Here is an 11,525-nt window from a genome sequence, read left to right on the forward strand (position 1 = left end):
TTACAAAGCGCATACATGCATTCATATTGTCATTAAAAGTTAAAACAAAGCAGTGGCTAGATAGAAACGATCTTGAATTGTTCTTTCTCGCTGAAGGGCGCAAAATGCACCCCCCCTTCCAACAGACTTATCCTAATATGCCGGCATTGTCGGGTGGAGTGGCTTCTGCTTGTCAGCACGTCCACCAAACCTCCAATGAACTTATTTGAATTTTTTAAGCTCTTATAGTACGCGACAAAATTCAAGAATCAACAAAGGCTGTTGCAACACACGGAAACCTTTCACGAACGTGTAACAGATGGCTGGGAAAAGGTAGATGAACGAAAGCGATAATAGAAACAAGCAAGGAAAGACCAAATCAGAGAAGATCATGCACGGCCTCCGACCTCTGAAAGGCAGAGAAGCGATATATCAGATGCGTATTCTATGAATTCAGGACAAAGAAAGTACGAACGTTCAACCATTACATCAATTGTATCTGGAAAAGCAAAAATAGAAACATTAGTTTGAGGTACACAGTCTAGCCACGCCACGAAACCCACCGTTCTCTTCCATATCCAAGCTCGCAGGCGTGTCATCTTCGTTGATACGTTCACCATCGTACAAAAATCTAAGAAAATCCAGCACAAAGAAGAACAAAATTAGCAAATATATCCACAAAAGCGCTGCCATGTCCACGTCCAAGGACGAAGTGGCTAACAAAAAAGCCACCAGGATAAACAGAATGAACCACAACGTACCGAATCGTGCTAACTTCCTTCCCTATTTTATGTGCATACGCCGTTTGTAGTTTGCTTAGCTTTGTGCTTCGCTTGATCTTGAAGTACACTTCTTCGCCCTGCGCTGACAACACCTAAAGTCGTCGCCAACAGCATGACGCGTTCATTGTCAGTCATTGCTTTCTCCGAACGAGCGGTCTTCAACGAATTGGTTGAAGGGTAAAGACATACCTTGATGTTTATAGGAGCATTGGCGTCCTCAACCTTTGGTGCAACCTCTTCCTGCTCTTCGTGAGCGATAGGTGGAGCTACCTCTCCGTCAGACATTATGATCGCGTATCACAGTCGTTCCAAGGTCTCGGGTGAACAAATAGAACACAAATTACGTAGACCGCGTTTTTCTTCAAGATATTGTGTACAAGGTGCCAGAGATAGGAAACGCGAAGGAAAGAGACAAAGCTTGTTGTTTGAGCAGAACGGTAGACACTGTTTGAGTTTTTGGAGAATCGAGATCGGTCTTCGGGGGCGTTCTTGATGATGATTTCTTATTTTGGAAGCCGCTTACTCCTCGTGGCCAAAATATCGTCATCCTCAGTGACCTGTCTGTCAACTGTCTGAATATTTTGTCCCAAGCAATTGCTGGTACTACGTGGATGTACACGAGAGGTACGATACCCAGGAGTATTCTAACATCTCCGTTGCTTTATGCAGCCTCAGATACCGTTATTCTGCCACACAGGTTTCAAAACATAGGCAACACGGGTTGTCAGATTACCGACCAACAAGAGGCTGGCTTCTCAGTAATATCCACTCTGGTGGTGCTTCTTGGGCGCAAAACCCACTATCCTATAATTCTATCGTAGTAGAACTTTCGGATCTCTGACCGCTCAAATACATTCTATACTGATATCAGTATCATGAACTAATGCTATCAGATCAAGCGGTCCGCGAAATCGCCATACTGCGAACTTGAACTTTATTACTGGAAAGTATCAATACATGCATATCGCCATGATAGGCGCAGCGCGAGCTATGTGCATGCGTGACTCTATCTATCCTCCTTGTGGATGAACTTTTGGATACGTTGACGCTATCAGGCGTCGTCTCTCAATGAACTTCAAGACTTATGATTAGCTATCATTTGAGCAGACTTCTAATCCTAGACACCTGATTCTTCAGTTTCTTTGACGTCAACGTCGGCTTTGGCTTTTCCTTCTGCTCAGGATACTTCTCTTTCTATATCCTTCTTCAAGATCCTTGTTTCTTGAGGTTAGATCCACCTGGGTCTGTCGGACCTGTCTATAAACCTGATTTAACTCGGATTCCGCAGTACTTAACGTAGCAGTATCTGCTTTCGGCGCTCTTTCCAGGTCTGAGACCGTACCTCTTCCAACTTTAGGTAGGGTATATTGACTTCTTTCGATTGGGACTGACAATCATTACTGGTAGACTGTTGCAAGTTGCAAGCCCTCTTCAACAAATCAAGCGCTTCTTTCACAGCATTGAAATACCTGGCGTTCAATAACTTCAAGGTATAATGATAGAATTACCTAGGCCATCCTGCCTCTGGACCTTTCTGGTCACTTCCTCTTCGAGTCTCTCCAAATCCATACTGCTCAGCAGCCTCCAGTCCTTTGTATGCCTCTTACACTTTAGACACCATATCCTGCCATTCCCAGTACGTTGGACGGAAACCATTTGCCCACCCCTCGACACTTTCATCCTACTTACTGTTAGCCATATTCTCTATGTGTTCATCCCACTTCTTAATGACAGCTTCATTGCCTTGGCCCACAGCTGAACTATACTGAAGGTTCGAGTAGAGATACCCTGGCTTGTAGATACTGGAGCAAATCGCTCGCTTGACTAGACCTATCACCCACCCAACCCACGTTGTTCCTTACTTCGTCTACGGCGCACAGCCATTCTCCCACGTCGTCACCGCTCACAAGTGTCTTTTTTCTTCTGTACTTTTCTGATGGAGTCTCCTCTCGTGTGTTCTTTCTTGAAGTGCTTGAATCTCTCTTATGGTGCGGATGCCACATATGGACATTGTATATGAACTTGGTTGATACTGAGTACGTGAACGGTGCACTATTGAAGCACAGAGAATTCAAAGAAATGTGAATGCCCTTCTTATAAGAATCAAAAATGATGCACTTTGCTCTGAGCAGTCTAAAGATTGCAGCATAAACTTTTGGATCTAATTAAGCCATCACAAAACCCTGCATTTTCTTACATGAAATAGGACAAACTGTGCAATTCATCAGAAGAAATAATTTCAGTTGTTTATAACAAGCACACAGTTGAACAGTCTGACTGATTTCAACACAGTAGGAAAGTAATATGCACTAGATTATCAAAAAGGATGAGGCAATGATTTAGAACTACAATAGCTTGCAAAGCTTTGTTGATTATAACATTGATTTACAAGTCAGAGAGTATCAATTATCAATGATACTACTGTAGCAGTGTTAAATTGTACAAAGTACTAAATGATCCCAGTGCAGCTGGAAATAGCAGAATCCAATCAAAGAGAAGTTTGCATTCTAATGTCTATATATAATACAGGGAGATGCAACATCTCAAACACAATGTATGTCTGCCTTGAATTGAACACATGGAAGCCTTACGGCTGTACAGTAAGTAAGGAGGCTCCTCTGCACTGACAGTAATGATATCTCAATCAACCATCTTTGAGCAATGGTCTTGTACCCCTTTTCTTCATGAGCTTTTGGATACATGTACAGAAAGACGATTTCCCCTCCATTCTTGTCCACGCTAAACAGTATATAATACAACTCTGCCTTTTCGTTTTGTTTGTTTCGTTTAGTGTAGTGTCCTTTAATGAAGTTCAGCTTGTTTACAGTCTACGCTTCTGTTATCCCTTCGTCCATCAACATCGCAAGAAGACAAACACTGTAGAAAGGAAAAGGAATCCCAGCTTGCCTCTACAAAAGCTCTACAATCACCTCGCCATTCACAACCTCTACCTGAATCACAGTGTGCGTCTGCACGTACTCAACGCATCGTCACGAGCTCCTCACCAGAGGTGGGGTGGATCGCAACCGTATCGTCGAAATCCTTCTTTGTCGCTACAAGCATCATAAACAAACGAAAAGAGAAACGAGTCAGTAAGAGACCTTCGAGGGCAAAAAGCATTCTTTTGCTTACCACCCATCTTGACGGCAACTCCAAATCCTTGGGTGATCTCGTCACTTCCAAGACCGATGATGTGCATACCTACCACGCGCTCCTCTTCACCAACGCAGACGAGTTTGTACACGGACGGTTCCTTGTGTGCTTCGTCAAGCATGCTGAAGTACAGAGCGCGGAAGGAGGATTTGTCTATAATCCAAATCATCGTCAACAATCTCGCCTTATGAAACGAAAATAAGATCCACCCACAGATCTTGACTTTATCATCTCCATACTTCTTCCTCGCCTCAGGCTCCGTCAACCCAACAGTCCCAATCGGCGGATGACTAAACACCACAGTCGGGATATCTTCATACACAAGTTTGTCTGACTTGAACTTCTCCGGGCCAAAGAGCCTATTCGCAAGCCTTCGTCCAGCAGCGATCGCAACAGGAGTCAAAAGCCATTTTCCGGTTACGTCTCCGATGGAATAAACGTTAGGAACGTTCGAAGCTTGCCATTCGTCGACGACAACATCGCCCTTTTCCGTCGTCTTGACTCCGACGGATTGAAGGCCAAGTGTTTCAGTATTGGCGTGTCGACCAATAGCCCAGAGGAGCAAGTCCACTTCGAGTGTCTTTCCCGTATCGAGGTGGAGAGTGAGCGGACCGCCTTTGCCCTGGGGAGCTTCGACGCGTTTAATCTGCGTCTTCTTATGAATGTTCACTCCAGTATGCTCCATCCAGTCCGTCAGCGTATCCTGCAAAACCGGATCAAACGTCCTCAACACGCGTTCATGTCTAATAAGCACATGCGTCTCGCTCCCAAGCGTATGGAAGATCCCCGCAAGTTCAACAGCGATATATCCCGCACCAACAACCGCAACCCTCCTGGGCTGTTGTTCAAGATCGAAGAACCCATCCGAGTTAATACCGTAACTCGCACCAGGTATCTGATCGTCTCTTGGTATTGTCGGGCGTCCACCAACAGCAATACACACATTCCGCGCATTCAACTCGTACGAAGTCCCATCTCCGCGCGTTACGCGTACGTGATCGGGGGAAATCAGTTCTGCGTGTCCTTGGTGTTTTTCAACACTGTCCTTTTGGAGGTTACTTTCATAGATCCCGTTCAGACGCTTGATATATGCGTCTCGTTGGGTCTTGAATTCGCCCCAAGAGAACTTAGGTTCACCGACTCCTGTACCTTTGAATTGATACGACGCTGCATGACGAACCTTTTCGGCGATGTCTGCAGCGTGCCACATTAACTAACATAAAACCAAAGGGCCCCAGTCAATCTCTAGCTAGTTTAATCAACTTTTAAATTGAATTTGATATACCGACCTTCTTAGGCACACACCCGACATTAACACACGTCCCACCAAGCCGATGCGTCTCCTCTATTAGTGCAACCTTCTTGCCATAGCTCGCAGCACGCCTTGCAGAGGCGATACCTCCGCTGCCACCTCCGATCACGACATAGTCGTATAGGTCGTGTGCAGGCTTCGATACGGGTGGCATGCTGGATGTGCTGCTGGATGCAATTGCTCTATACGTCTATATAGACGAGGGATTGAAGGTGGGGTCAGTGATACGATAACAAGAGTTTAAAGGCGAAGGATAATAATCTGGAGACCGAGCTAGGATAGGAACTCCGATGATGACATTCAGAACCGGAAGATAAAAACAGGAACAGACCTGGTGAAGTCTAGCAGAAGCTAACGCGCCTGGACGAGAGAAGCGCAATGAAAGGAGAGAAGAAGCCACGGCGTTCGTGCTGTCCCTACCCCACTGCAAGACCGAGCAATATTTATACAGGAAATGACGACAAACGGAGGTCGAACAGGGAACTGCTTACTCACAGTCGCCGTCAGCATCGACGCGTCTGACACATCTCGGAGAAGGCGTGATCACGCGTGCTTGCGAGTGACCTTCCCTGCGCACAATTCGTCGACTAAGGAAGGTCTTATGCAGGCAATAGCAGAACGCCGAGATACAGTTAATGCAATAGCAATAGCACTTACTTGTGTGTCAATAGCCACGATAGCCGTAGTCACCGGATCCACGATGCAGTTAATACGGTGTATTTCAAATTGTAGTACCAGGTGTGTATTTCAATAGTTACATACATGAAAAGTAAAAAGAAACTTGGGAACCAATGAGCGACATGTTACAGTTAGTTGGAGTTAGACCGTGCAAAGAATTCAGAACTAAAACTCATTACCGAACCCGGGCTAGAGCCAGAGTCGTCATCAAAAATCATATCCATCTCCATCTCCAACTCTGTGAGTGTATGGATCAGCTCGGATATACTGAGCAACGGAGTTGACGCGCCCGACATCGGCGGCGAGGGTGGATGCGAATGCAGATCAGCGGATTCACATGCAGCTTGGAACGACACTGAGAAGTCCAGTGTCGGGAGTACGACAGATGCCGCTGGGTCGACCTCCGGTGTCAAAGGTCTGGGATTGTCCTCGTCGTCCTTCATCTCGACGAGTCGACACCAACCTTTCCCGGCATCACCCATCACGTTCCTCACCATCACCGCTGTCCACCCTTTAAACTCCACACGCAGTATGGTACACAGTCCACTCGCATCTCCATGAGCAGAAAAAGTAGCACCCTTATCCCATACCCCGCATGCATCGAGTCTCGCAAACAAAGATGACACGCGGAGCGAATGTATTCGATGTGTGGATAGGACTTCTTGCAAGTCAGAAACCACGAGGAGATTCGGCTCCGTCGCTTGTGTTTCCGTCAATGGAAGACGGCTCGTTGGGGTCGGTGCAAGAGGTACAAGCAAGACAGTCGTCATGTCGCTTGCAGCCGGAGCTGGTTCAGGGAAATAACGCTCAAGTTCGACGACCTTCCTCGTCTTTTCAATGGGCTTCGCGCGAAGCGTCGAATGGACATTTTCCTTCTCGTTGCTTGGCTTCAAGTCCCTCCTCATTTTACCCTTCATCTTCCTCTTCTCCAAGTCCCAGTCTGCTTCGTATATCGCCCGTCCGGCAACAGGCACGTTCTGCGTCAGCTGCTGAAATATTGGTCGTGCCGTCGAGAAATTCCTTGCAGTACCAAGACCAACTTGTACCGTGCTCCGCGAAGCCGGAGAGGGTCTCGGCAAGAACGGTCCTCTTGGCTTTGAAGACGCATAAGCATGGCGTGCAGGTAACGAAAGTCGCTGTTCAATCGTCTGCGGTCTAACAGTTGCATTGACCCTCGTTGACAAGCCCGCGGTCTGTCCTACGACAGGGTGAGAGAATCCAGGAGTAGTAAGGTGTGCAAAGAAGCGCGAGAGTGCTGTTCGAGTAGTGTGTAAGATTCGTCCTGTTGTTGTCGTCGTGGGTGGACGATGTCCATGAGGATGCACGCCAGGCGCTGAGCGCGGGGCGTACGCATGCAGCGAGCGGATGCCTGAGGCGAAGTGCCCCAGGCCCTTGGACGCTGACTGCATCGTCGAGTTAACCAGTCAATTTCCCTGGTTGAATGTGTCAACAACGACAACGATGGTGGTAAGAGACAGGAGCGGAATGCAGTGAATAATTTATTAAATTGCTTCCGGAAGAAGCCGGATGACGACTCCACTCGGCGCTTGTGCCATTACACAGCCATTCTGCTGCTAAAAGTGTTATTTTTAATTTTATAGCTCAATATAAGCTCAAAATATTTATTGCAGCAGTCTCTCACAGAAGGGCAGTCTCTCTCCAAAACCGAATGCATCTAAATTCAACTGAATTGCATGGCCCAGAACTTCCGCTGTCTTCAGTCTAAGTCAAATATTTCCAAGCAGTAATTTCTTCTCAGACGAACAGAATCAAATATCTGCATAATTCATCGTTTGTACTTTCGCTTTAAATACTTGTCCTTATCTCTTACAATATCATGCACTTCGATTTCTCACTCAGAACGTTGCACCTTGATACCTGATCATGATGCATACACGCGTCAGTTCGCCACACAGCATTCCTGAATATGCGAGAAGTACACACCCAAGGAACTCTCTCCCAGGGTCAACGAATGTGCTGCATATCCATTTCAGTGCATGTCTACGAAAAACGCATAGGAAAGTCACACACATATATCCGCGATTATTCTTGAGTCCTAGCTTTTTCTCAAAGAACTCCGTCAAGGCTTTGCTATACTTGGCATTTGCCTGAGGGTTCAGATTACCCAAAGATATCTGTGTATTGATAGTGATAGTAAGTTTCCGGGGATCAGAAGCACAGACGATGAATGACAAAGAGTAGTGAACCTACAATGCTCAAAAGAAACGCTGGTTCGAAGCTTCCAGCAAAGGTGAGGGATTCATTGTATGTGTAGCAGACAGAAATGTATGACTCCGGCTTTCCAAGAGCCTCCGCAGCGATCTTTTCGAAAAACATGGCATTCAGTGTATCTTCGCTCACCCAACCATGTTTCACACTGACGGACCTTGGAGAACTCGAGCGAGAACGCTTTCACGTCATCGATCTGAGTGAATATATGCGCAGTTAGATGACTCTAATCGACTATCTAAAGACTATTCAACTGAGCAGATACCTTCACGTTTGTTGTGAGCTGGAGAGCGGGCATGATGGCTCGATTATCGACGTTAGTGCTTGAACTTTGGTATGACCAAGCTTGGTCCAAGTTTACACCTTGAATCAGAATGTCGATCATCCAAAGCTTGTTTAGGCACGTTATGACGTCACGACATCATTCTTCTCGTTCCTGCACTCGCTCGCCTGACTTTGAGGCAGGCATAAGTATCAAAGTTATGTCTCGACCACCGCATCATGCAAATGCGACCAGGACGCTTTTTCAGAATCCATGGAAGACGCCTGAAGAGCCAGATGATAACGCCATTGAACCGGTAGAAATCGACTCTCATCCTCAGTCTTTGACGCAAGAGCCCAGCTGGTTTGGTAGCCTTACGAGTGGCCTACCGTCTGTATCGTCATTGCTATCAAACATACCTCTCGAGCGGGCAAGAGATTTATCAAGTCATGGGATTTCACTCACGAAAGTTGTTAAGCCCGACTTTGACAAGTTTTCGAACAGTCGCAAGTCTGTGAAGGCAACTTGGTTGGGTCACGCGGTAAGCAGAAATTTCCAGTGAAACGAAGCAAATTAGTCTGAAAATCCTCGACTTCAAGAGCTTTCTTGTAGAGCTTCCACCCCAGGATGACTCAACAAAACCGATCCGTGTTCTCTTTGATCCGATGTTCTCAGATCGCGCAGGCCCATCTCAATGGACAGGTATTCAAAGGCGTTTGCCTCCTCCTTGTACCATTGCAGAACTTCCAGAGTTCCAATTCGTTCTTATAAGCCACAATCAGTAGGTCATACAACTCTGGTTTCCCTCACTAGAAAAATCGCACTAGCTTATGACACTCAACTGGCAGCTATGATCACCTTGACTTACCGAGCATTCATGAAATCGTGCGTACGCGCGGTGACAGCGTCACTTTTCTTGTTCCATTAGGCAACAAGCAGTGGCTCGTATCCACAGGGATTGTGAGCAGCAGAATATTCGAATTGGACTGGTGGGATGATATTACCCTGCCACGGCCTCACTCAACTCTGAATTCTGACCGAGCGTCTGAACCTGTGGTATCAGCGTCTAACTTAACATTCGTTTGCGTCCCTGCTCAGCATACCAGTGGTTAGTATCTGATATTTGTATTGAGAGTTTCTCCTCACGCGCCATGTAACTACAGGAAGAAGTGTCCTAGACAAATGTACGACTCTATGGTGTGGATGGATAATCAAACAAACTCTGGAAGATATTAACATTAGAGTATACCATGCTGGGTAACATTATGACCTATATACTTGTTGCTGTTGTTAATTCAGTTAACAGGGATACAGGTTACATTGGCACGAACGGTGCTTGCCCCGTATTTAAAGGTAGTTATTTAATTACTTTGCTGCCTGTAGGCTTACGCATAAATCACTACATCCAGAGATCGGCCAACGATATGGTCCCTTTGATCTATCACTTCTTCCAATTTGGAGAGGTGGCACACTGTCTTTCATATCTCAGCTAGGACTACGTGTACGTCCATTACTTTGCACGCCTTCAAACTACTTATGCCTGTAGTTTCTCATTTCTGCTCCTGGCCTTTACAATCACGCGCGCTTTGCGAATAGCTAACTCACCACCCACTACTCTCGGCAATGCATACTTCTCCTTCTGATGCTATCTCAATACATCGCGATGTGAGGTCTCGTCATTCACTAGCTATGCATTTCGGGACATTCGCGGGTAGTGAGACAGAAGCTCTTGAGCCACTCGTCGAACTTGCGCTCGCGCTTCAGAAGGCGGAACTAGGCGATTGGTGGCAAGAAGGAGGCATAGGTGCAATTGACGTTGGTGAGACTGTTGAAGTTCGATGCGGAAGTGAGAACGAAGAGTCGCGAAGCGGACAGGATGACGACGGAGCGCCCATAACACGATAATGGCGATCACTACAGTGCTGGAGAAATACAAAGAGAGCATGCTCTTGGTCTTTACAATAATGCAACAAATGGTTTATCTAAAAAGGACTTAACTATCCCCTCAATAGCTTCGAACCGAGTATGTGCATTCTTAAATACATGGTATCTAGTCGATTAGGATGCGGAGTTATAAAAGGATCAACACCAAATTAGCAGTGATACTTACTTCTCCTTTACTATTCTATTTCCATCCTTCAATCGTCAAATGAGCTTAGGTATGTAGTTATCATTATCAGTGAGAATTCCTCCCTGAACGTTGTCTTGTCCGTCTCTTGTGTTTCTTTTGAATACCACGTTCTGAGCCACCTCCGGACCGAGTTCGAGTCCTACTCGTCCGTGTATCTTTACTCCTGTTGCCAACTTGTCCTTTTTCCACAGTTGTCATTCTGGACCCTTGAACATAGCTGTCTTATTCAAGCTGATACATAAGAGCAAGGTTATGGAGACGTTTCAGTACTTCCAAATCTATTTATGACTCTTTGACTCTGCAGTACTAGAAAGCACTCAATAGATTAAATATCTTGGATTTAAACTTATTTAATCACTTACTTTCCCATTTTTATTTGGGAATATCTTGCAAGGAATTAGTATTATCCATCCTACAAATGCCTCATTATTAATAATGACAGACACTGGATCTTGCTGATTTGACACTCCATCCTCCTTCATCACGAAAAAGTCGCAACAAATGTATTTAATAATAGCAAAGGTAATCTAATAAAATGATTTTATAAGCATTACATTCTAAAATAATACTTGTATTTCACTTGTAATGTAATTATAATGATTGTATATAAATGTAAGAAATATACAAAGTTTCTATTAAACTACAAACATGTTTTAGAGCAAGTAAGCTTACTAATAGTATTATTACAACATTACATGTGAGGTACAAGTACTCAACTCCTATTATAATATGCTAAAATTATATTATAAGTTATTTGTAACAATAGTTGATTGATTATAATAGTCATAAAAGTAATATGTTGTGCTTGTAAGTTAATTACAATACTTTTAGTAAGATAATATACAATTATATATATTAATAATGTTAACAATCACTCTGTCAGACTTATAATATAATTTGTTTTTACCTTTAAACAATATATCGAAGTGATTACATAATCGAGTACCAAAGATCGAGAGCATATAATGACGCACTTGCTCTCGTCACTCCTTTTCCTCC

The 11,525-nt window shown here is 44.9% G+C and overlaps 6 protein-coding genes across 6 annotated transcripts; 1 reads left to right on the forward strand and 5 right to left on the reverse strand.

Moving 5' to 3' along the window:
* Positions 1 to 171: 171 nt before the first annotated feature.
* On the reverse strand, positions 172 to 1,198 carry FOMMEDRAFT_104667 (ubiquitin-like protein). The gene is made up of 5 exons (XM_007264248.1): positions 951 to 1,198; positions 741 to 853; positions 543 to 610; positions 455 to 478; positions 172 to 388 (listed from the first exon to the last, which is right to left on the reverse strand). Exons 1-5 carry the CDS (start codon positions 1,044 to 1,046, stop codon positions 369 to 371), a joined length of 321 nt encoding a protein of 106 aa, XP_007264310.1. The 5' UTR covers positions 1,047 to 1,198; the 3' UTR covers positions 172 to 368.
* Positions 1,199 to 1,856: 658 nt separating this feature from the next.
* FOMMEDRAFT_26907 (uncharacterized protein) lies at positions 1,857 to 2,772 on the reverse strand (the record flags this gene model as incomplete). The annotated part of the gene is made up of 5 exons (XM_007264249.1): positions 1,857 to 1,955; positions 2,104 to 2,230; positions 2,270 to 2,351; positions 2,451 to 2,521; positions 2,669 to 2,772. 5 exons carry the CDS (start codon positions 2,770 to 2,772, stop codon positions 1,857 to 1,859), a joined length of 483 nt encoding a protein of 160 aa, XP_007264311.1.
* A 718-nt stretch (positions 2,773 to 3,490) lies between these two features.
* Positions 3,491 to 5,685, reverse strand: FOMMEDRAFT_119713 (glutathione reductase). The gene is made up of 5 exons (XM_007264250.1): positions 5,558 to 5,685; positions 5,204 to 5,416; positions 4,128 to 5,127; positions 3,894 to 4,067; positions 3,491 to 3,814 (listed from the first exon to the last, which is right to left on the reverse strand). Exons 2-5 carry the CDS (start codon positions 5,378 to 5,380, stop codon positions 3,741 to 3,743), a joined length of 1,425 nt encoding a protein of 474 aa, XP_007264312.1. The 5' UTR covers positions 5,381 to 5,416; positions 5,558 to 5,685; the 3' UTR covers positions 3,491 to 3,740.
* An 815-nt stretch (positions 5,686 to 6,500) lies between these two features.
* Positions 6,501 to 6,947, reverse strand: FOMMEDRAFT_67178 (uncharacterized protein; the record flags this gene model as incomplete). The annotated part of the gene is made up of 1 exon (XM_007264251.1): positions 6,501 to 6,947. A coding segment is annotated over one exon (447 nt), but the record flags the coding sequence as incomplete, so codon positions are not given.
* A 715-nt stretch (positions 6,948 to 7,662) lies between these two features.
* FOMMEDRAFT_104675 (Tautomerase/MIF) lies at positions 7,663 to 8,469 on the reverse strand. Its single transcript, XM_007264252.1, has 6 exons — positions 8,399 to 8,469; positions 8,291 to 8,329; positions 8,116 to 8,226; positions 7,936 to 8,039; positions 7,849 to 7,881; positions 7,663 to 7,782 (listed from the first exon to the last, which is right to left on the reverse strand). The coding sequence occupies exons 1-6, from the start codon at positions 8,429 to 8,431 to the stop codon at positions 7,761 to 7,763; spliced, it is 342 nt and encodes a 113-aa protein (XP_007264314.1). The 5' UTR covers positions 8,432 to 8,469; the 3' UTR covers positions 7,663 to 7,760.
* A 71-nt stretch (positions 8,470 to 8,540) lies between these two features.
* On the forward strand, positions 8,541 to 10,300 carry FOMMEDRAFT_153567 (Metallo-hydrolase/oxidoreductase; the record flags this gene model as incomplete). The annotated part of the gene is made up of 5 exons (XM_007264253.1): positions 8,541 to 8,936; positions 8,995 to 9,176; positions 9,244 to 9,503; positions 9,805 to 9,896; positions 9,992 to 10,300. 5 exons carry the CDS (start codon positions 8,541 to 8,543, stop codon positions 10,298 to 10,300), a joined length of 1,239 nt encoding a protein of 412 aa, XP_007264315.1.
* Positions 10,301 to 11,525: the final 1,225 nt, after the last annotated feature.

The sequence above is a fragment of the Fomitiporia mediterranea genome (genome assembly GCF_000271605.1).
Source record: "Fomitiporia mediterranea MF3/22 unplaced genomic scaffold FOMMEscaffold_3, whole genome shotgun sequence".
Classification (NCBI taxonomy): Eukaryota; Fungi; Basidiomycota; class Agaricomycetes; order Hymenochaetales; family Hymenochaetaceae; genus Fomitiporia; species Fomitiporia mediterranea.

Coding starts and splice junctions, on each gene's coding strand:
- FOMMEDRAFT_119713 (XM_007264250.1), bottom strand. CDS start 5,380: ATGCCACCCGTATCGAAGCCTGCACACGACCTATACGACTATGTCGTG. Junction 4,068..4,127: donor AGATGATAAAGTCAAGATCT/GTGGGTGGATCT, acceptor TTTGGATTATAG/ACAAATCCTCCTTCCGCGCT. Junction 3,815..3,893: donor AGTTGCCGTCAAGATGGGTG/GTAAGCAAAAGA, acceptor TGATGCTTGTAG/CGACAAAGAAGGATTTCGAC.
- FOMMEDRAFT_104667 (XM_007264248.1), bottom strand. CDS start 1,046: ATGTCTGACGGAGAGGTAGCTCCACCTATCGCTCACGAAGAGCAGGAA. Junction 854..950: donor ATGCTCCTATAAACATCAAG/GTATGTCTTTAC, acceptor CGACGACTTTAG/GTGTTGTCAGCGCAGGGCGA. Junction 611..740: donor AAGGAAGTTAGCACGATTCG/GTACGTTGTGGT, acceptor GGATTTTCTTAG/ATTTTTGTACGATGGTGAAC.
- FOMMEDRAFT_104675 (XM_007264252.1), bottom strand. CDS start 8,431: ATGCCCGCTCTCCAGCTCACAACAAACGTGAAG. Junction 8,040..8,115: donor CAGCGTTTCTTTTGAGCATT/GTAGGTTCACTA, acceptor ATCAATACACAG/ATATCTTTGGGTAATCTGAA. Junction 7,882..7,935: donor AAGAATAATCGCGGATATAT/GTGTGTGACTTT, acceptor ATGGATATGCAG/CACATTCGTTGACCCTGGGA.